The sequence below is a fragment of the Capra hircus genome, chromosome 18 (genome assembly GCF_001704415.2).
Source record: "Capra hircus breed San Clemente chromosome 18, ASM170441v1, whole genome shotgun sequence".
Lineage (NCBI taxonomy): Eukaryota > Metazoa > Chordata > Mammalia > Artiodactyla > Bovidae > Capra > Capra hircus.
The window spans coordinates 26,323,739-26,344,412 of record NC_030825.1 but is presented as its reverse complement, the minus strand read 5'-3'; the positions used below and the strand labels follow the sequence as shown (position 1 = coordinate 26,344,412).

The window sequence follows — 20,674 nt, the reverse complement described above, 5'->3', positions numbered from 1 at the left end:
AACTTAACTGCATTTCCTCAGCTATGGCACATTTTTCAGTCCTGGGCAGGTCCACAGAAGGGAGAGGCCACAGACCACACACCCTCCTTCGAACGCACATCAGTATGTTAAATGCCCTCGGAGCCCTGCAGTGCAGAAACCCACCAACTGCCAGATCTACCTGGCTGTGAGACCATCTTCCCGGGGCCTTCCAGGTGGCTCAGTGGTCAACAATCTGCCTGCCAACGCAGGAGACGCCAGTTCAATCCCTGGGTGGTAAATATACCCCAGAGAAGGAAATGGCAATTCACTCCAGCCTTCCTATCTGGAAAACCCCAGGGACAGAGGAGCCCGGTGGGCTCCAGTCCATGGGGTTCCAAAGACTTGGACACAACTGAGCGATGGAACACAAGCTCATTTTCTGGAGTGTTCCTTCTATAGAACCAGGGTTCAAGAAAACACACCTTGGAAAACACACATGTAAAAGACGACCTGAGCTAACATTTGGGAAATTTTTTGGCTTATGCTTTCAGCTTTTTAATTGCTACTTAACAAGAGACTCAAACCAACAATTTTCAGAGTATTAACAGTGGTGTGCAAGCACATTCTTGTGATTGCACATTTAGTAACTGTGGTAGACACAGTTCTGCCATATCTCACACCCATCAGAAGTCTTTAAACCTTGACTCTTGTCTGAAGGTTCCTCTCTTAATGTGGCTAGGGACAATCTGAACCCTTGTCAGCTGTCCTTAGGAGCACCTTCCTGGAACTATTCTGGGCCTGTGGAATCCGGGGTTTAACTGATGCAACCGGACACCACAGGGAGAGTGAGCGGCCTCACCAGTTCAAAAGCAGGAGCCCAGCACTGCCAGCTGCCTGGGGTTCCGGGAGTCTTTTCTAAGCGATGCTGCTCCTGCTCCATAAGACGATAGGCTTCTCCACTCAGGATTTTTAAAATGACCTCGTATCAACTCTTAATGACCACTTTGATCGATGGCCAAGTACGCCAGGAATCCAGCTCCATGGCGGGAGGGGAGTCTCACCTCTGCACTCTCGTTTCGATGGTGACCCCTCTCTGCAGCCCCTTAGTCTCTTCCCATCACCCACTTTTCACTCGTAAAACTGTAGAACCTCCAGTCTCGAGTTGCTTCTTCCTTCAAGCAAATATCGCCTTTGTAACTCGTCAATCGTTAGTGGCTCCTGACTGGTCAGTCCTCTGGTTCCAGGTGTTATTTCAAACTCTATGTTATTTTATTTTACTCCTTACATGATTATCTTGGTTGGCTTTTTTAAGCACAGTCATAGATAAAATTGGAGTCCTTTCCAGGTGGTGATAGTGGTTAAGAATCCACTTGCCAATGCAGGAGACACTGGTTCAAACCCTGGGTTGGGAAGATCCCATGGACATAAGAGCCTGATAGGCTACAGTCCATGGGTTGCAGAGTCAGACACGACTTAGTGACTGACCATGTGCGCGCACACAAACACATACATGAAACGGCTTTGCCTCTACCCAGCATCTGGCTATGAATTGTTCGGGGAATGTTTATTGGATGTCAGTGATGTTTCCAGTCATCACTGTAAACAAGGATGTTTCCATGAACATGACCAGGACTTCCCTAGTGGCGCAGTGGATAAGAATCTGCTTGTCAATGCAGGGGACACAGGTTTGATCCCTGATCTGGGAAGATTCCACAGGCCGAGGAGCACGAAAGCTCTAGGGCCCGCAAGCCTAGAGCCTGTGAGCAACGAGAGAAGCCAACTCAGTAAGAAGCCCTCGCGCCACAATGAGGAGCAGCCTCCTCGCCGCAACTAGAGAAAGCCTGTGCAAAAAAAAAAAAAGCAACAGAGATCCAGTGCAGCCAAAAATAAATGATCGTGACCGTGACACAAGCTGATTTACTTTGCTGAAAGCCACAGTCCCAGGCCTTTAGCATTCTACTTACAGCATCACTCCTGTGAAAAACACACAGCACTTTCCAGATTAGTCTCAAAAATAATAAAGTCCAAGAGTAAAGCTCAGCATGACATGTGAACAGGTGAAAAGCACTTAAAGCCACTAGCTTCTTTTTTTTGCCAAATAATCTGAAATTTCATCTTCCAGACTTTATTGTTATTTGATCTTCAGGCAACCATCATGCCAAGACTGGCTTGTGTGTGATTTCTCAGTGGAAAACTGCACGGAATCCCTTGTTTTCATTGCCTCTCATTTTCTGCTTGTGTGTGCTGTGTGCTAGTCACTGCTGCTGCTGCTGCTGCTGAGTCGCTTCAGTCGTGGCCGACTCTGTGCGACCCCATAGATGGCAGCCCACCAGGCTCCCCCGTCCCTGGGATTCTCTAGGCAAGAACACTGGAGTGGGTTGCCATTTCCTTCTCCAATGCATGAAAGTGAAAAGTGAAAGGGAAGTCGCTCAGTTGGGTCTGACTCTTCAAGACCCCATGGACTGCAGCCCACCAGGCTCCTCCGTCCATGGGATTCTCTAGGCAAGAACACTGGAGTGGGTTGCCATTTCCTTCTCCAATGCATGAAAGTGAAAAGTGAAAGGGAAGTTGCTCAGTTGGGTCTGACTCTTCAAGACCCCATGGACTGCAGCCTACCAGGCTCCTCCGTCCATGGGATTTTCCAGGCAAGGGTACTAAGGCACATCCAACTCTTTGCAACCCTCCCCGCCATGCTGCCCCCAACCCCCGCTCTCCCAACTGTAACCCTCCAGGCTCTTCTGTCCATGGGATTCTCCAGGCAAGAATACTGAAGTGAGTTGCCATTCCCTTCTCCAGATCTGCCTGACCCAGGGATCAAACCCGCATCTCCAGGGTCTCCTGCATTGACAGGCAGATTCTTTACCACTGAGCCAGCTGGGAAGCCATTCTTTTCCTTAGCTGGAGGTCTTCTGGGATCTGAGACTGGGCCGCGTGGGCTTTCCGCTGTCCCGGTTTCCAGCATGATGGGCCTTCCCCTGCGCTGGATTTTCCTTGCGTTCCGCCTCTACCGCAGGAGCTTCGCTGAGTTGGGCTCCGGCTGTGCTTGGCCTCTTCCACGCAGAGGTTGTTTCAGCCAGGTTATATCCGAGTCATGGCACCATAGATGTCACGCGAGTACATGTTCCTCAATTCTTTGTCTCGTCACAACAAACATTTGGAGTGACTGACATCAAAGCCCCCTCGGTGAGTCACAGCTCTCAGGTCTTGGATAGACTGTTATAGCTCTCCAACAAATCAGTGTTACAGCTCAGTGTTTCAGCTCTATTTTATTCAGAAGACAGCAGGAAAATCCATCTTCGAGGAGTGAGGGCACGTTGATCTAAAGACAGGAGAAGAGCGCCCCAGCGCGCGGGAGAGAGAGCAAAGCCACTAACTTTATTTTTTATTTATTTTTTTTTTTACAGTGCACTTCATGGACTGAGTGTATGTGCATCTCATCTCCTAAGTTTTATGTATTCTAAATATAATTTTTTTTTTTTTTTAATTTTAAAATCTTTAATTCTTACATGCGTTCCCAAACATGAACCCCCCTCCCACCTCCCTCCCCACAACATCTCTCTGGGTCATCCCCATGCACCTGCCCCAAGCAAGCTGCACCCTACGTCAGACATGGACTGGCGATTCAATTCTTACATGACAGTATACAAGTTAGAATTCCCATTCTCCCAAATCATCCCACCCTCTCCCTCTCCCTCTAAGTCCAAAAGTCCGTTATACACATCTGTGTCTTTTTTCCTGTCTTGCATACAGGGTCGTCATTGCCATCTTCCTAAATTCCATATATATGTGTTAGTATACTGTATTGGTGTTTTTCTTTCTGGCTTACTTCACTCTGTATAATTGGCTCCAGTTTCATCCATCTCATCAGAACTGATTCAAATGAATTCTTTTTAACGGCTGAGTAATACTCCATTGTGTATATGTACCACAGCTTTCTTATCCATTCATCTGCTGATGGACATCTAGGTTGTTTCCATGTCCTGGCTATTATAAACAGTGCTGCGATGAAAGCCACTAACTTTAAATAGGGGGAATTTAGAGCTGATGGGTTACAACATAAGCCAATATTATTTAAATCAGGAAATGGGGAGTGCAGGGCAAACAGAGGCATAATCTCAGTGCGTTAAAACTTCCATGGCTTTACCTTATCTTTTTAATCAGTACAAATGGTCCTTTTATAAAAAGAATTCAGGCTGCAAAACATTCAGGTTACTCAAAAATCGGCAACTCAACTGCTGACCACCCAGTGACGACAGATGCGGAGTAAACAACCAAGATGACAGGAGTCTCCGCCAGGGTCCTTCATAGTAAAACTTTATTGAACAGAAAACCCAGCAAAGGTTTTCACCTCTGCACAGCTCCTCTTGGTTTAAAGTAAAGCACTGCATTTTAAAAAGCAATTATACATAAGTCTTTCCTAGAAAAGTCCTGCTAAAACATGTCTAGCAATTTCATTGATTATATAAAGTAGTACACTTAGTGTAATTTAAACATTCCAACAGGAATCAAATCGTACCAGCAGAACCATTTCTGCGTCTATGACATCTATGTACAAACACTCATGCAGACACACACATCTGGAAAAGTTCCTCAGGCATAAACATGCGAAACTAATGCCTTCTACTTACAATGCCTATTAAACTACAACAGTATATATTAAAGCTCTTCAGAACAAAGACATGAGAAGCCTGTAGGCATTTTTTGTTCATCAATTGTATCATGGCTTCATGTCTTACTTACTGCTTTTGCTTAATCACAAAAGCATATCATCCTCTTTGTAGATTCTTATACTATTTCTGTGCCACCGCCACGTCCAGGTAAGGAAATCGAGCCAGCATCAGATGATCCAGTCCACGCCTGTCAAAGCCTCCAGCAGCCAGAGAGGAAACACTGTCAGTTTGCTATGGCTGGAGGGCCTTCTGGAAGGAGAGAGGCAAAGAAAGTCTTGAAGACAAGCCAGGCTGTGCTCATAAATGAAGGGCTGGTCTGCTCGTCACCTCGTACATCCCTGTCTGGAGGGAGGTGGCTGGGATCTTCACTTTCAGGATCAGGGCCCCCCTGTAGGGAATAAACCACAAGGAGAAAACAATTAGGACTGTGACAAGCACCCAGTAACATTAGGCAAGGGCAGAGTGACTCCCTGGGTCCCTTCCCATAAACCAAGTGATGCAGGCAGGACGCCGGGGGATGACGTCCCACACTGGACGGAGCTCCTCCTCCAGCCTCCAGAGCACAACTGTGCTGAACGCGCTCCTGGTTTTCAGTATCCCTGGCCACAGTATCAAATGAAGTAACTAGATCTTCAACTATTATTAAGTTAGTAATTAAGCTTGACACTTATTTATTTTTTTCTTTCTTTTTTTTTTTTTTTTTACCGTTGCTGAAAAAGACATTTAATAACACATCTCTTCTCAGTTGTTAGTCAAGTAGTTTGTAATAAAAACTAAACAAGTGAGAAAATTTAAAGTTATATTTCTATCTCTTTCAATTTTCTTCTCTTTCAATGATCTTTCTTTTTGACACTTATTTAAACGTGGATATTTTTCTAACTTTGGCAGTGTTCCGAGTTTTAAAAAAAAGCAACTGAAACTGGAAACACAGGATTCTAAAAACAAATACTACAGTGATACTTATATTAAAAAGAATCTCCTTTAGGATTGCGCATTATATTGCCTTATAGAAATTCTATTTCTGTATGTTATTTTCCAAGAAACCTATTCTGTGAGAGAGACAGGCACATGTTCCTAACTCTTAATTAGAATAACTCTCCATTAGCAGTTTCCATGGTATAATACATTGTTACTGAGCATGAACACTCAAAATAGTGAATTTCAAAGTCCATTTACATGTCCCAAAATGCAAACTGCCACATAACAAAAAGACCTGACAGATGTTGTGACACTGTTTTAAAAATAGCTACTGCTCTAAGAATAAATTGGAAAAAATCTTGAAATATTTAGTCTAATAAAATGGAAAAAACCACAAGGCATTTAGAGATGAAGGACTCCTGGGCCTGGCACTTCACACCGGGTTCTCTGGGCTCCATACCTGGAAGTTATTGTTGGGGTCTTGATTCACAGCCTCCTGAGGACCACCATCATTCGGGAAGTTCTGAACTGGCCTCTGCCGAAACGGAAACCACCCGACGTGATGCCTTCGAAGGAAGCACATTAAGTCCATCTTAGTGAGCAGAGTGAGATGTACTCAAGAATTTAAGGGCCCTCTTGATGAGATGAGGTCCCCCTCGCTCCCCTCCTCTCATCAGAACAGGATGTGATTAGAAGCTTGAAGCCAGACCCATTTGCAGACGCATTCTAGCAGGCCAGGTGGAATGTGAGGTTCTCGACAGTCACTATGGAAACCATGCCTGATTCATCACCGTGCGCCCAGCAACATAAAGAGCACTTGGTACACAGTATGCGCTCGATACATTCTTGCTCACCTGAGCTAAACCTTACACTTGAAAACTTGAACAGAGAGGAAAAGAGGAAATACACACACGGCTGTGACTGTATGTCATAACACACTAATTAGACCTAGACTTAGTCACCTAAATATATGATTCTACAGACTACAGAATTCAAAAAATTACCTATAAGTTTTATCTGGAAAATCCACTTAAATCCAAGTATTGAAGCAAACATGACAAAATATTAACCATGATTAATACTGGGTGTGAGTACTGAACGCCTTTTTCTAAATATTTCTTTAAGATTTTCTAAAACTAAAAAAATCCATTTTTCCTATAGAGGAAAATTGTTTTCAGTCAGTTTTCGCCACAAATAAGGATGTATCACTCCAGGCCAGGGTCTCCCCACTTCGGCACTGCTGATGTCCCAGGCTGGGTGTTTACTGAGGGGCTGAACTGCGTACTGTAGGATGTTTAGCAGCTATCAACTAGATGCTAGTAGAACCACCTCGCCCCATCATCTCTGCTGAGAGTTAACGATGTCCCCAGACACTGCCAAATGCTTGAGGGTAAGGGTTAGGCTTAGAGGGAATGTAAGACCATTCTGGCTGAGAACCACTAGCACCATGGATACAGCCAAATGCCAGGCCCGCAACAGTCCCCTGCCTCTTTAAGACTATGCCACGGCCAGTGGCCTTCATCCTAGGAGGCAGCTGTAGCCTGGGAAAAGACAAATGTGTTCTTATTCAACACAAACACAATTTTTCTTTCCATGCCCCAGTATGGAAAGAAGCCTGGCAGGTAGCGTAACTAGAGGAAAAGAAGAGAATGTTGTTCTTGTATCAACACAGATGTAATCGCATCGTCGGCAATGCACAACCAAGCCGTCGATTCTTTACACTGAAAATGCCAGAATGACTTATTAAATATACCTCCTTAAATGCTGACTGAAACTGCTCAGAAGAGGCAAGTCTGTACTTTGTTTGAGTCACCACATAGTGCAGTTTACAGTAAAGAGGGAATAAAAGCGAAATCATCTGCTTACAGGTACATAACCACGGTGGCCCCCATGACCATGAGGAATCGGCTCAGGGAGGAGTAGAAGTAGAGGATACTGAGAAACACGGAAAACGTGGCGGCTGAGTAGGTCCAGTCCAACCAATCTCGGTTTATCTCGTCATCTTCTTCCACAATGGGGCCTCCTTGAGCATTCATCCGCAGATTCTGATTGGCCCCAGGGTTAACCACCACTTGTGGAGCAGCGTTCTGATTGGCAGGCTGGTTTTCAGCTGGAAATTGGTTGTGGATCGGGGCTGGAGTAGGTGCAGTGACCACAGGTATCTCTTGCGCACCTGGTGCGGGGACAAAAGCCCCTGATGCAGCAGTGGCGGCTAAGCTAAGACAGAAACAAGAGGCAGATACTGTTGAGAGCGAGGCATCCTGAAGGCTGGCTCTCATCATCTCCTTTACATCTTTTACTACTAAGAATTATAAGCAGGGATGTACAAATGCCGATTTTCTTTAACTTAGCGAAGAACTTCTTTACTAGCAATCATATCTTTAAAAGCTTTTCTGCTCCTAAGGGAAGCCACTTGGTAAATTTCGTCTGGAGTTAAACACCAAGGCTATCATGAAAGTACAGTGCAATAGTAAATTAAAAATTTCTTAAACCATTAAAGACACCACAAATTGAAAAGGAAAGAACGTATTCTCCACAGTCATCAAACCATGGATCACACATAAGCACACCTGTGTCAATACACAAGTTGGTAGTTACCATTTACACTGTCCACCCACAGAACCAGACACACCAGGGCTCTGCAGATAATAATGAAAACACACTCAGCCCTCCACTTCTGGCTTTACAGGAAACATGGGCGTGAGCTCTTCCGCTCCTGGGAGCCCTGGCCACACCCAGCACGGCGGGGAAACACTCACTACTGCATGTAGTACTGCCGCGCGTACATCTGCTGGAACCAGGAGAGCTGCAGCCACCCGTAGGTCGTGTACCCCGAGAAGCCAGGCCCCAGGCCTTGGAATGCCGGCTGGGCCGCTTCAGGCCTATGAAAGATGTTAAAAAATGCTCGGTTTGAGTTGGCTTAGTATGAATCAATGAAAACCAAGTTTAAGTCACAATCAGGAATTCAAAACAGAAGGAGACAGAAGACTGGACTTTGTGACAGTTACACGTAGTTTCCAGGCGAGGCACAGTGCAATGCAATCACAGAAGGTGCTGACGAAGCCCTCCTGCCACAGTCTGGGTCCCAGGGGAGAACAAGGGCCCTCGCCCAGCACCAGGGCCTCATGTCATTGCCCTGACGCACAACCAGGCCGACCTTTTCAGTCTGAGCAGATCCCCACCCTTATTTTAGGCTTGTGGAATCTCACTGAAGGTCTGCTGCTGCTGCTGCTAAGCCGCTTCAGTCGTGTCCGACTCTGGGACCCCACAGATGGCAGCCCACCAGGCTCCTCTGTCCCTGGGATTCTCCAAGCAAGAACACTGGAGTGGGTTGCCATTTCCTTCTCCAATGCATGCACACATGTAAAGTTGCTTCAGTCGTGTCCGACTCTGTGCAACCCCATGGACAGCAGCCCACCAGGCTCCTCTGTCCACAAGATTCTCCAGGCAAGAATACTGGAGTGGGTTGCCATTTTCTTCTCCCACTGAAGGTCTAAACCCCACTATTCATCCTACAGGAGCAGCTCAAAAAAGTCACATCTCTCCAAAGCCTTTTCTGCAGGAAATACTCCCCTTCTAACACCATTTTTCTCCCAACCCTAGATCTGAAATATAAAGGGGGCAGAGTTAGGTGTGGCATCACCCAGCCATGCTTACTGACCACTTGTGCCCTGTGAGGCCAGCAGGCTGCTATCTCACTGGATCCCCAGCGAGTCTGTGGAGCTCTGCAGCCATGCCATTTACAGAGGGGAGCCTGAGGACAGCTCAGGGAGGACAAAGGATCTGGACGAGGCTGCCGAACTCCTAAGCAGTTAGGGCTGGATTGAAGCCCTGTTTATGTGACACCAAACTCATGCTTGTCATTCAGCACAGCCTGGGGCAGGGTGTGTGTGGGAGTCATCTTCCGCCTGTGAGCCCTACACAGTGAACTCCTTTGGCATCACATCACAAACTACAAACTACCAGAACTGCAGGAAGACCAGAGTAGCTGTGTGGTCATCTGTGCTGGTCGACTCATATCCTTAAACAAAGGCGCATGCACTGTCTGTCCAATAAATATTTGTTGGATGAAATCAACAAGTTTTATGACAGTGAAATTCACAGAGATATGAGCCTCAATTTTCAAATCATACAGTCAAAAAGAGATGCAGTTTTAAGAGCATCTATCCAATAATGGATTCAATTATCCGACTTGTACACTGACAACAGTATTTTAACCAAATTCCACACCCAGAGTACTTCAAAAATTGTATTCTAATACAAGGATGTCATAGTACGATACTGTTTTTGACTATTTAAAGATACAAGGTCCTAATGTATGATGCAGGGAACTATACTCAATATCCTGTGATAAATCATCGTGGAAAATAAAAATTTAAAAAGAATGTATATATGTGTATAACTGCATCACTTTGCCATACAACACAGATTGGTACAACTCCACAAGACAACTATGACTTCATGCTCAGTTGCTCAGTCGCGTCCAACTCTTTGCTATGCTATGGACTGTAGCCCTTGGGGCTCCTCTGTCCATGGGATTTTCCAGGCAAAAATACTGGAGTGGGTTGTCATTTTCTCCTCCAGGGGATCTTCCCAACTCAGGGATCGAACCTGGATCTCCTGCATTGGCAGGTGGAGTCTTTACCACTGAGCCACCTGGGAAGCCCCATGTCAATAAAAATTGCAAAAAGGTACAGTGTGTGTGTAGAAATGACAAAATAAAGTATTTTTGTTAGCTCTGATGACAACACTCCAGATATACAAGGTAACTAACTACAAGGTTTTTAGAGTTATATCCTGAAGCATATGGGGGTGAACTGACAATGTCTGAGAATTATTTTTAAATACCTCAGGATAAAAGGAAAGGAGGAATAGAGAAGGCAAGTATGGCAAAAAATTTTAATCATTACATGAAAGATCGATTATACAGTTCCCTCTACTTCCATGTATATCTGAAATTTCCATTAAGAAAAGAACCAACTCTTCATTCCTCAAATGTCTGACCAGCAACAATCAGGTATTGAAAACTAAGAAACAGAAGGCAGGGGACTCAAGAGAGGAAAAGAATTTCAACTCATAATTAATAAACTGTTTTCTCCCATAGCATCTTTCCTAAAAAGGTGTTCTGCTGCTGCTAAGTAGCGTCAGTCGTGTCCAACTCTGTGCGCCCCACAGACAGCAGCCCACCAGGCTCCCCCGTCCCTGGGGTTCTCCAGGCAAGAACACTGGAGTGGGTTGCCATTTCCTTCTCCAATGTATGAAAGTGAGAAGTGAAAGTGAAGTTGCTCAGTCGTGTCCGACTCTTAGCGACCCCATGGACTGTAGCCTACCAGGCTCCTCCGTCCATGGGATTTTCCAGGCAAGAGTACTAGAGTGGGGTGCCATTGCCGGCTATAAAATACAAACAGCCCACACCATTTAGACACTTCTGGCTTTGGCTCTAAAGAAAAGCTCTAGTTGCACCCCCTCTCCTAGCTTCGCCAACACAGTTCCTGGCAGAGCATTTCTCAAATGATACCTTCACCTTTTGTCACCCGCTGTTACGACAAAGCACAGAGCCACTCAGCAAAGCGGCTGCACAGTGCTGACCACAGCCGTTCCGGCAGCAGCACCGACTCCCACTGTGAGGTCAGCGCTGTGCCTGGCACACCCACGGAGAAGGAATGCCCAGATTTGCATGATGCGCCTCTCTGCTTTTCAGATGTTCCCAAAAGGCCATGTATTAAGTTAAATACATAAGAGGTCTTTAAAGTGAGCCCTTATCAAGCAAAACTGCGTCCCTTTTGAAGTTCCATAGTACAAACACAGCTTATAGTACAAACACAGCTTATTCGCAAGTTGATGCAACTGATGCACGTGCATGTTCTTTATGACGACACTCACCTTGAGATGTTCTCCCATCCAGAGGGAGAAGGGTTCCGAAGAACCTCCCTCTGCCTTAAACCATCACTTGAGGAATCCCCAGGGGACTGTCCCTGATTAAGGCCAGTGGGCTGCTCTGTGGATTCAGCAACCTAAGTGCAACATGAACACAAGAACAAAAGGCCTGATGCAACTGTCTGAAATCGAGATTCAAGGCTTCTTTCGCTGTGAATGGATGCCTCAACCCTGACCTCTGAACTTGACAAAATCAAACAGATGCCATGTTACATAAAGATATTCTGAAATTTTCTCAACACAGTATCAATACAGAGATACTAAATCTATACTTTTTCCCTAGAGTAGCTAAGCTGTAGTTTCACTAAAATCTTCCAATGAAGTTATCATTGCTGAGAAAGCAATAGCTTCCTATTACTGCTCGATTCATCTTACGGTGTTAAATTTACTAAATCAAGAAATTAAATTCGATTGATAAGGCTTATAAATACAAGTATTTTAGTATATTCAGATGTTTCAGGATGTACTGCTGTAATGCAAATTTAGCGTGTATCACATTAGAATACTAATAGAGTATATTTGAACTAATACTGTGAAATGAAAAACAAGGGACTTTAACCAATTAACACGAGTCTTTATAAAGATTGTGGTCTTTTCCTATCCCAACAAATGAAAATTTCCAAAGGAAATAGTCACTTTTTTACTCTATAAAAATGAATGATTCCTTAGAAGAAATTTATTCTGTGCTAAATTCATGACTGCCTTGCTAGTTTGGCGATCTGGACACCAAGCCACTATAGGTCAAACTGTGTCCCAGAGAAGAGAATACTGCAGAACTCCATTTTTCCACGACGAGACTAATAGAACAGTCTACTTCTATTATAGTGAACTCTCATTTGTACTGATAGCAGTTTACTCCTGAGACAAAGTTATTACATGATAAAGAGGCTCGCTTAGGAGTTTAACCCAACTTCCTTTATTTCTACCTTGACAGTCTGAATGACACAAACTGCCACGCAGTCATGAAAGAGCAGAGGTACCTTTGCACTGGCTTCCGGCGTTTTTGAAGTACTCTTCACATTGCACACCAGATGCATAACATGCCGTTTTTCCTGCTGAAAGTAATAAGGAAGTACTTTAGGCTTGAATTCCACCTGGTTAGTGCTTAAAAACATTCAAAAACTTAACAGTATTAAGTGATACCTTTGGAAGCAAGTCCCTGAGACACTGGTGATCCAACAACAGCTTCCCGGAATAAATTAATCTCTGGTCCTCTGGACGCTAATGGAAAGAAAGAGTAGCACAGGTCAGCACTTAGCCCTGCAAGTTCCCAAACAGAAGACACCGTTTTATACAAATATTAAATTTTTTCTTCCCCCAGCATCATAGGAGAACATTTTTCCAAAGGCCCCATATACTTTTATTTAGAACATTCTCAATAAACCGATTTCTAACATACAAACAAATTCAGGAGGGCAAACTACATCCAGTCCACAAAGCCTATGGCAACACCAATCTGAATTTCCTACAGTAACCAACTTCAAAACCTCCTTTGGTCTCAGAGAAGTCAAAGCTAGCCTTCACTAAAACCACAGAACACCACCCCAAGATAACACGAAGCAGTTATAAACTTAAGCCCTCCAAGAGACTTTTCCCAACATACAAATGCAGCTAGAGAGGGGATGCTGTGTGGCAACACTCCACACAGCCCTGTGAGATATTCAGTATGCCTATTTTAACATGGGTTAGGTCTCTGGGTCAGGAAGGCCTATTCCAGTATTCTTGCCTGGAGAATTCCATGGACAAGAAGAGCTTGGCAGGCTACAGTCCATAGGGTAGCAAAGAGTCAGACATGACTGAAGCACCTTAGCAAGCAATTCTAAGGGGGAGGGGGAACGTCTAAAATTCACTGGTCCAAGGTCACCTGCTGCTAAAGTCAAGATTCCTAACCCTCTTTTCCATTCCAGTGATTTTAAAACCACAGTGGTGCCACACACTTTTATACAGATCTCACTTTTAAAATCTATTTTTAATTCCCTTAAAAGCTGGACTTAAAGGCTTCAAATGGTATACACCAAAGTCAGTACACTGGAGTACACCACTAACTTCTTAACCTACTCTTGCCAGAATAACCAACTATACAAAATTTGCATTCCTGTGAAGCAGCCAGAGATACAAAGCAAGCTGTTTAAAACAAAACAGTAACAGTATCTATTTATCTGTGTAAATCAGGACTTTTTTTTGACACTGGGCAAGTATAACAAACTACAGAAATATACTGAATGTTGGGTTCACCATCATTCTCACCAACTGAACTTTTTAAGTAAACGCTATACACTTGGATTTGTAAATGTTATTGCATAGGTGGGATCCTGCATAATTAAAGAGTTCCACGCTAGGAAAGGTTTGAAAACCACAGGTGCCTGTGATTTGAGGCCTGTTAAAGGCCTGAACTGACACTGGTGTCTTTACCAAGAATGCTGATTTGAAGAAAAACATATTAAGCAAACCACTATCAAAAGAAAGGGTTCTCACATTACAAAGCAAACGACGAGTGTGCTTCAGCCATAATTTTTAAACACAAATTTACATACCTCAGACACCTTTTACTTACAACTTTAGGTCCTCAGATTTAATAAGAATGATGCTCCTCACCCAGGGAAGCCCTAAAGGAAAGTTCTCTTTCAAAACACCGCCTTTCACCAAATGATGCAACAAGAGCCCACACCTGCCTCGCCAATTTGTGCACCTAATAGCCATTCTCATAGCAGCTTAACACCTGGTTTCTTGGAAGCAACTATGGTGACCTTGCAAAAGTGCCAAGATAAATGCTAACAGAATGGGAGCTTCTTAAATAAGTAAATTTCAAAAGAATGGCTCAGGACGGACACTCACACTTCCACTTTCTTGACAACACAGAACAAAAATAACCTGACCCATTAGCCATGGCACGTTCTAACGCTTCAGATAAGGAGGAACAGTTTCACAATCTCGTCCTGACTTGATGCCCTCTCCTGTTTGGCGGAGGGGAATTACAGCCGTGGGCAGCGAAGAACACTGCCGACACTTACATAACATTAGAGCAGAAAGTGAATACAGAAGGCCCAGTTCACGGCCTCCGTCACGTGGTGGGGAGGGAGGGCTGTCGCTAAGGGTGATGCTGACAGATGTGTCAGCCAAAACAAAGCAAGGAAATCTCTGTAATTGTGGGACCAAAGTCTTTAAAACCCAGACTCGGGGAGGTTCCCTCCACCTATTTGCGTTCTAAGTCACTCTTTACCAGAAAGCGCAGGAGGCTCCTCCCTGGGACTAGGCAGAGGCTGTGGAGTCCAGCTCACAGGGAGGGGCCCCCGTGGCGGAAGGTGGACGGGGAGAGGAACAGCCACGTCCTTGCTCCTGGGTGTGGGGCCTTAGGTACACACGGCCGGGCGCTCACCATGCTTCTCTATAGCCACTGGCCTGGGCTTAGCCCCTGCACTCTCCTCTCCGCAATGAGAGGCCACACCAGAAAACTCATTTTGCACCCTTCACGTTTTCTTATTTCCTTATTTCTTTCTAACTTAATCGGATACGATCCTAACCAGGAACACGTCGCTCTGACGTTTGGGGAAAACTGAGGTTTGGAGGATGAAATGATTCACCCAAGGTCAAACTGCTGTTTCAGCGGCTTGGCTAAGGCTGGAAGCCAGATCTACGGGACGAGAAGGAGTCTGGAGAGGTATATGGCAGAGTTTGGGGGCCTAGAAGGCGACGTGACAGGGGAAGGCGGCCCCGTCAGGAAGGCGGGGCGATGGCGGCCTAGAAGGAGGAAGAGACAGTCGTGGGGCCAAGTCAAGGGGCGCCTACGGCGGCAGGGCACTAAAAGGGGGAGACCGCAGGCCTGGGAAACTGGACTTGGGGGGAGCAGCCATTGGAGGCCGGCCGGCCAAGGGAAAGGGTACGGGGAGAGGGGAGGTGGACATGGCCTCTCTAGTGGGAAGGGGCGCGAAGAGCGCTGCGAGGATGACAGCCGGGGTTGAGGGATGCTGGCAGCGGGAGTCGGGGCCCCCCTCTCACCGGGCGCTCGGGGTAGACGCGGCTCAGATGGGCCTTGAGGCGGCCCACGCTCCAGCTGCGTTGGGCGCTCAGCTCCAAGTCTCGGTGGCGCTGGTTGGGGCTCTTCACCAGGAGCGTGACGGGCTCGGGCTCGGGCTCAGGCTCCATGTCGGCGGCGCCCCCAGACAGTAGGGAGGAAGAGTCCCAGCCGCCAGCAACCCCCGCAACGACGGTTCCAGTCTCCGGGGCGCGCGCCCCCGCCTCTGGCACCTTTTATAGACACCCCGCGCCCGGACTCTGCGGACGGAACCCTTTGTGGCTGTTGCCCATTGGCTGAGGCGGAGGCCCCTGCCCTAACGTGGCCCAATCGGCGCCCAGCTCCGTGGGCGGAAGGGCGGGCCAAGGTCCGTGGGCTCCGGCTGATGCAACCCGCCGCGGTGGCGTCACCCAGAGTCGCGGCTGCGGCTGGGGAGCCCGGGTTCGGTGACCATGCTGGGGTGCGTGCGCCCCGTGTGAGGCGCCTCAGCCCTGAGGACACTGGCGTGCTCCTTGGTCGGGTTGCTCAAGGCCGTTTAGGGAGGGCCGTCCCTGTAGCCTCCCGGTTTGGCAGCCTCTGCAAATTGTTTCCTCACAAAGCAGCACCCCCCGCCCCTTTGCCCCCAGTCCCACTTACTCTTTCCCTTCCCAGGGGTGGCCCCCAGACGTCAGGCCCCCAGGGCAGGCCGCGCCACCCCGACCCTTGCCGCGGCTCAAAGAACCGCTGAGCGGACCCAGTTTGCGGCGCCCTAGGAGGGCCAGGAAGAAGGGCGGATCCTTCCTAGGTTAAGGATGCAGGAATCTGAACCAATGTGGCCTGTTCATCTGTGACCTCAGTCTTGAAAGTTACACCCCCAAGTGTGGGACATCATACTAATGAGTGGCAGGCAGGGCACAGTCTCGGTTAAGCTGGGGGCTGTTTGAAAAAGTCCTCAGTCTATAGGATACTAACATGCTTCCTTGAAACGGGCTGAGAAGGGAAGGCAGGATTCTGTTATCCTAAAAAGTGACCTCAAAGACCTTGCTGCTGTAGACACTCCCTCTCTCTGTAGCAAAAAAGGTCTTGAAAAAATAAAACTGCCATTGTGCTTAGCCCATCCTTGTTCCAGTCTTGTTGGGGTATCTGTTTTGTCAGGTGTCAGAAGTTTGGTAAGGGCAAGAGAGGAACAGGAGGAACCTGGTCTGGTTGGCGGATGTAGTGCCACAAACGGGGTGGCTTAAAGGACAGAAATGTATTAGTGTCTCACGGCTCTAGAGCCTCGAAGTCTGAGATCAAGGTGTTGGGCAGGGTTCGCCCTTCTGAAGTCAGTGCGGAAGACTCCCTTCCCTGCCGGCAACCTCTGACATTTGCCGGGGTGATGCTGCCTTCATGGTCAGCGTGTCGTTCCTCCCCTCGTCCCCAGTGTTCATGCCCTCACATCATTTTCTTTATGCACGTCTCTGTGTCCCAGTTTCCCCCTCTTTTTTATAAGGACACCAGCCATATGGGATTAGGGTTTTACCCTAATGACCTCATCTTAATTGATCATCTGCAAAGACCCCATTTCCAAATACAGTCACATACATGGGGTGGGGGGGATGGTGATGAAAGTGAAAGTTACTCAGTTGTGTCTGACTCTTTGCGACCCCATGGACTATTCTCCAGGTCAGAATACTGAAGTGGGTAGCCTTTCTCTTCTCCAGGGCATCTTCCTAGTCCAGGGATCGAACCCAGGTTTCCCACACTGCAGGCAGATTCTTTACCAGCTGAGCCACAAAGGAAGCCCAAGAGTACTGGAGTGGGTGAAAGTGAAGTTGCTCAGTGGTGTCCGACTCTGCGACCCCATGGACAGTAGCCTGCACCAGGCTCCTCCGTCCATGGGATTTTCTAGGCAAGAGTACTGGAGTGGGTTGCCATTAGCCTATCCCTTTTCCAGCAGATCTTCCTGACCCAGGAATTGAACCGGGGTCTCCTGCATTGCATGCGGATTCTTTACCAACTGCGCTAAAGTTGGAGGATGTTGTTCAATGCATAACAATCAACCTTAATGTAACACAGAACAGGGGTGGTTTCCATTTTAGCAGTCTTTGTACCAAGAAGGGAAGTGGAAGGCTTTGGAGATTGTTGGCCCCATGCTGAACTTTCTGTGATTGGTTTTTGTCAGCTGAGAAGGGCTCAGTCCCTTTTTCGTCCAGACAGGCTTCACTGGTGTGACATCTTTGGGCCCTACTCTTGGTTTAATGTCCTTCTAAAAATACTGAATAAATTTTGAACAAGGAGTCCTGCATATTCATTTTTCACACGGTCTCACAAATTATGTAGCTGGCCCTGTTTTTCATACATCAGGATGGAAAAAATGACCGATTATGATCTGGTAGTCTTGCAACTAGCGAGAAGCTGACCAGGGAGGCCAGGCCAGATAAGACAAGCAGAGGCCTTGGAGGAGGCAGCCAGGCAGAAGATAACAGCTTCATTGGGTAATTAATGATGCCACGTAACATGGTTTCCTGTAGCCTACAGTGACAAGAAGCAGGTCCCCTTAAAACAGCACATTCATTTTCACTCAGTAGTAAGAAAGTAAAGGGATGTGTTTTTCCCTAGGGAAAAGGCAAGCGGATTTCTTGATTCCCTGCTGAGTTATCTCTCCAAGACAACAACTTGTAAAGGACTTCTGTGATTCTGCCTGTAGCACAGAATTGCTCCTCATATGCATGGAGGATTGGGTCTAGGACATCCTCCACCCCATAGAAAAATCCTTCGCTGCTCAAGTCTCTTCTATAAAATGGTGTAGTATTTGCATATAACCAATGCAACATCCTCCCATATATATATTTTTAAAAACCTTTTGGCCGCGAGGCATATAGTTCCTGACCAGGGATGAAGCCTGCAAAATTTGGAGTCTTAACCACTGTACCACCAGGGAAGTCCCATTCTCTCAATATGCTTTGAATCATGTCTAGATTACTTATGATACCAAATACAATGTAAATGCTATGTAAATAACTGTAAATACAGTTTAAATGCTATGTAAATAGTTGCCAGAGTGGCAGCAAATTAAGTTTTGCTTTTTGGAACTTTTTTCTTCAGAATATTTTCCATCCGTGGTTGGTTGAATTGGTGGATGTGGAACCCATGGATACAGAGGGGCAACCGTATTTATAAAAACATTAAATTCAGGTCAACATGCTGGGACTAGAAAGATAAACATGAAGTGGCCCTAATCTCAGTGACCTTACAAATATAATGAACATGATAAGACAGTGCAAAAACAGAATAAAAGTCAACCCAAAAGTCTCATACATTGCTGAAGGACTTATGTTACACTGAGGGATTACACAGAGGAAGAAGGAGAGGGGGAGACAGAAACCTGGATAGAAGAGGAGGAATTTGACCTGAATTTTGAAGGATGAGTGGGATTTGAATAAAAATAATGACAGGGATGTCCCTCGCGGTCCAGTAGTTAAGAATCTGCCTTGCAATGTATGGGATGTGGGTTAGATCACAGCTAGGAGAACTAAGATCCCACACGCTGTGGAGCAGCGAAGCCTTAGGAACCTGCTAGGGCCCTGTGCCACAGCTGAGTCTGCATGGCACAGCTAGAGAATTCATGCTCAGGGAAAGATTCTACATGGCGCAGTTAAGACCTGACACAGCGAAATCATAAATAAAGATTTTTAAAATATAATGTCAGCAATTACTGATTAAGCCCAATAGGGCACTTATACACAATTTGTATGGGCAAGTAAGTCAGTGGTTCAACTGATGGATGAAGAGCCAAAGTGCCTATTTCAAACCCAACTTACGTCGCTTATGAGCTATGTGACCCTAGGCAAGTTATTCAGCCTCTCTGTACCTAACTGTCCCCATCTGTAAAATAGAATCATAGTGTCTCTTTCACAGAGTTGTTGTGATATTTAAATGATATAACATTGATAAAGATCTTGGAAAAGAGCCAGACACTTAGCAAGTGCTCAGTTAATATTAGCTAATAATATTCAGGGAACTGCAACTAGTCCAGTCTACAGGTTTCTAAGCCTGATTGTGAAACTGAATCATCCAAAAAACTCTTTTTTTTTTTTTAAGTGAAGACTCTTACAATACCAAGTATTGAAAAAATACGGAGCAATCAGAACTCTCATACGTGACTGGTAGGAGCATAAAATTATACAGTCCTTGTGAAAATCAGTGGCAGCCACCAGGGAATTTCCCCAGAGTTTATTTTAAAATAATAATGATGATGATGTCAGCAAGAGGTAAGACTGGAAGGAATTCTTGGGACCAGCTCAGGGAAGACTGTATGCTCATCCTTGAGAGTTGGTTTTATTCTGTGGGCAGTAAGGGTTTTGAGGAGCAGAAGGCACATGACCAAATCACGTATGGATCCGCATCACGAGGAAGGCTGGGTTTGAGAAGAGACTTGGGGTCTGGAGGCCTGAGTGTTTCATTCAAGAGAAAACGTAGATCAGCGCTAGGATAGAGTTAAAAAGGAAATGTGAAAAATGATAGGGGAAAAAAGACATAGCAGAAATAAGGCAGGAGGGAAAGAGGCTTGGGAACAAAGATGGGTTCATGAATAGAGCTAACGGCTAACACAGGGGAGTGCTTACCCGGTGCCAGACACACGGCTTCCAGAACTTTGCATTTGATCCTTACAGCAACATTATGAAGTAGGATGCTTTTGTTATTGCTATCTCACAGCTAGGGAAACTGAGGCACGGGGAGTTTAAATAACTTGGTTGCGTGTATGCCTGCTAAGTTGCTTCAGTTGTGTCCATCTCTTTGTGACGCTATGGACTGACTCTAGCCTGCCAGGCTCCTCTGTCCATGAGGTTCTCCAGATAAATACTGGGGTGACTTGCTATGCCCTCCTCCAGGGCAATCTTCCCAACCTAGGGATGGAACCCAAGTCTCATCTCTTCTGCATTGGCAAGCAGGTTCTTTACCACTAGTGCTACCTGGGAAGCCTGGCTAACTGCATGAAAGTGAAAGTTGCCCAGTCGAGTCCGACTCTTTGTGATCCCATGGACTCTACAGTCCATGGAATTCTCTAGACCAGAATAAAACCCAGGTCTCCCACATGGCAGGCAGATTCTTTACCAGCTGAGCCACAAGGGAAGTCCAAGAATGCTGGAGTGGGCAGTGTTTCCCTTCTCCAGTGGATCTTCCCGACCCAGGAATGAATCGGGGTCTCCTGCAC

General features: G+C 46.2%; 1 protein-coding gene across 2 annotated transcripts; it reads right to left on the bottom strand.

The window, feature by feature from the left end:
• On the bottom strand, positions 4,255–16,234 carry HERPUD1 (homocysteine inducible ER protein with ubiquitin like domain 1). Of its 2 annotated transcripts, none has more exons than XM_013971020.2 (8): positions 15,483–16,234; positions 12,630–12,707; positions 12,467–12,541; positions 11,433–11,563; positions 8,309–8,431; positions 7,416–7,766; positions 6,010–6,115; positions 4,255–5,019 (listed from the first exon to the last, which is right to left on the bottom strand). In XM_013971020.2, exons 1-8 carry the CDS (start codon positions 15,627–15,629, stop codon positions 4,855–4,857), a joined length of 1,176 nt encoding a protein of 391 aa, XP_013826474.1. In that variant the 5' UTR covers positions 15,630–16,234; the 3' UTR covers positions 4,255–4,854. The 2 variants fall into 2 exon arrangements, with proteins under 2 accessions (XP_013826474.1, XP_017917514.1); XM_018062025.1 differs by having other exon boundaries at positions 12,467–12,538; positions 15,483–15,758.

Bases quoted from the DNA above. Each gene is read 5' to 3' on its own strand.
- HERPUD1 (XM_013971020.2), bottom strand. From the start codon at position 15,629: ATGGAGCCTGAGCCCGAGCCCGAGCCCGTCACGCTCCTGGTGAAGAGC. The intron at 12,708-15,482 runs GTGAGAGGGGGG...TCTTTCCATTAG, and splicing joins GCGTCTACCCCGAGCGCCCG to CGTCCAGAGGACCAGAGATT. The intron at 12,542-12,629 runs GTATCACTTAAT...TATTACTTTCAG, and splicing joins TCAGGGACTTGCTTCCAAAG to CAGGAAAAACGGCATGTTAT.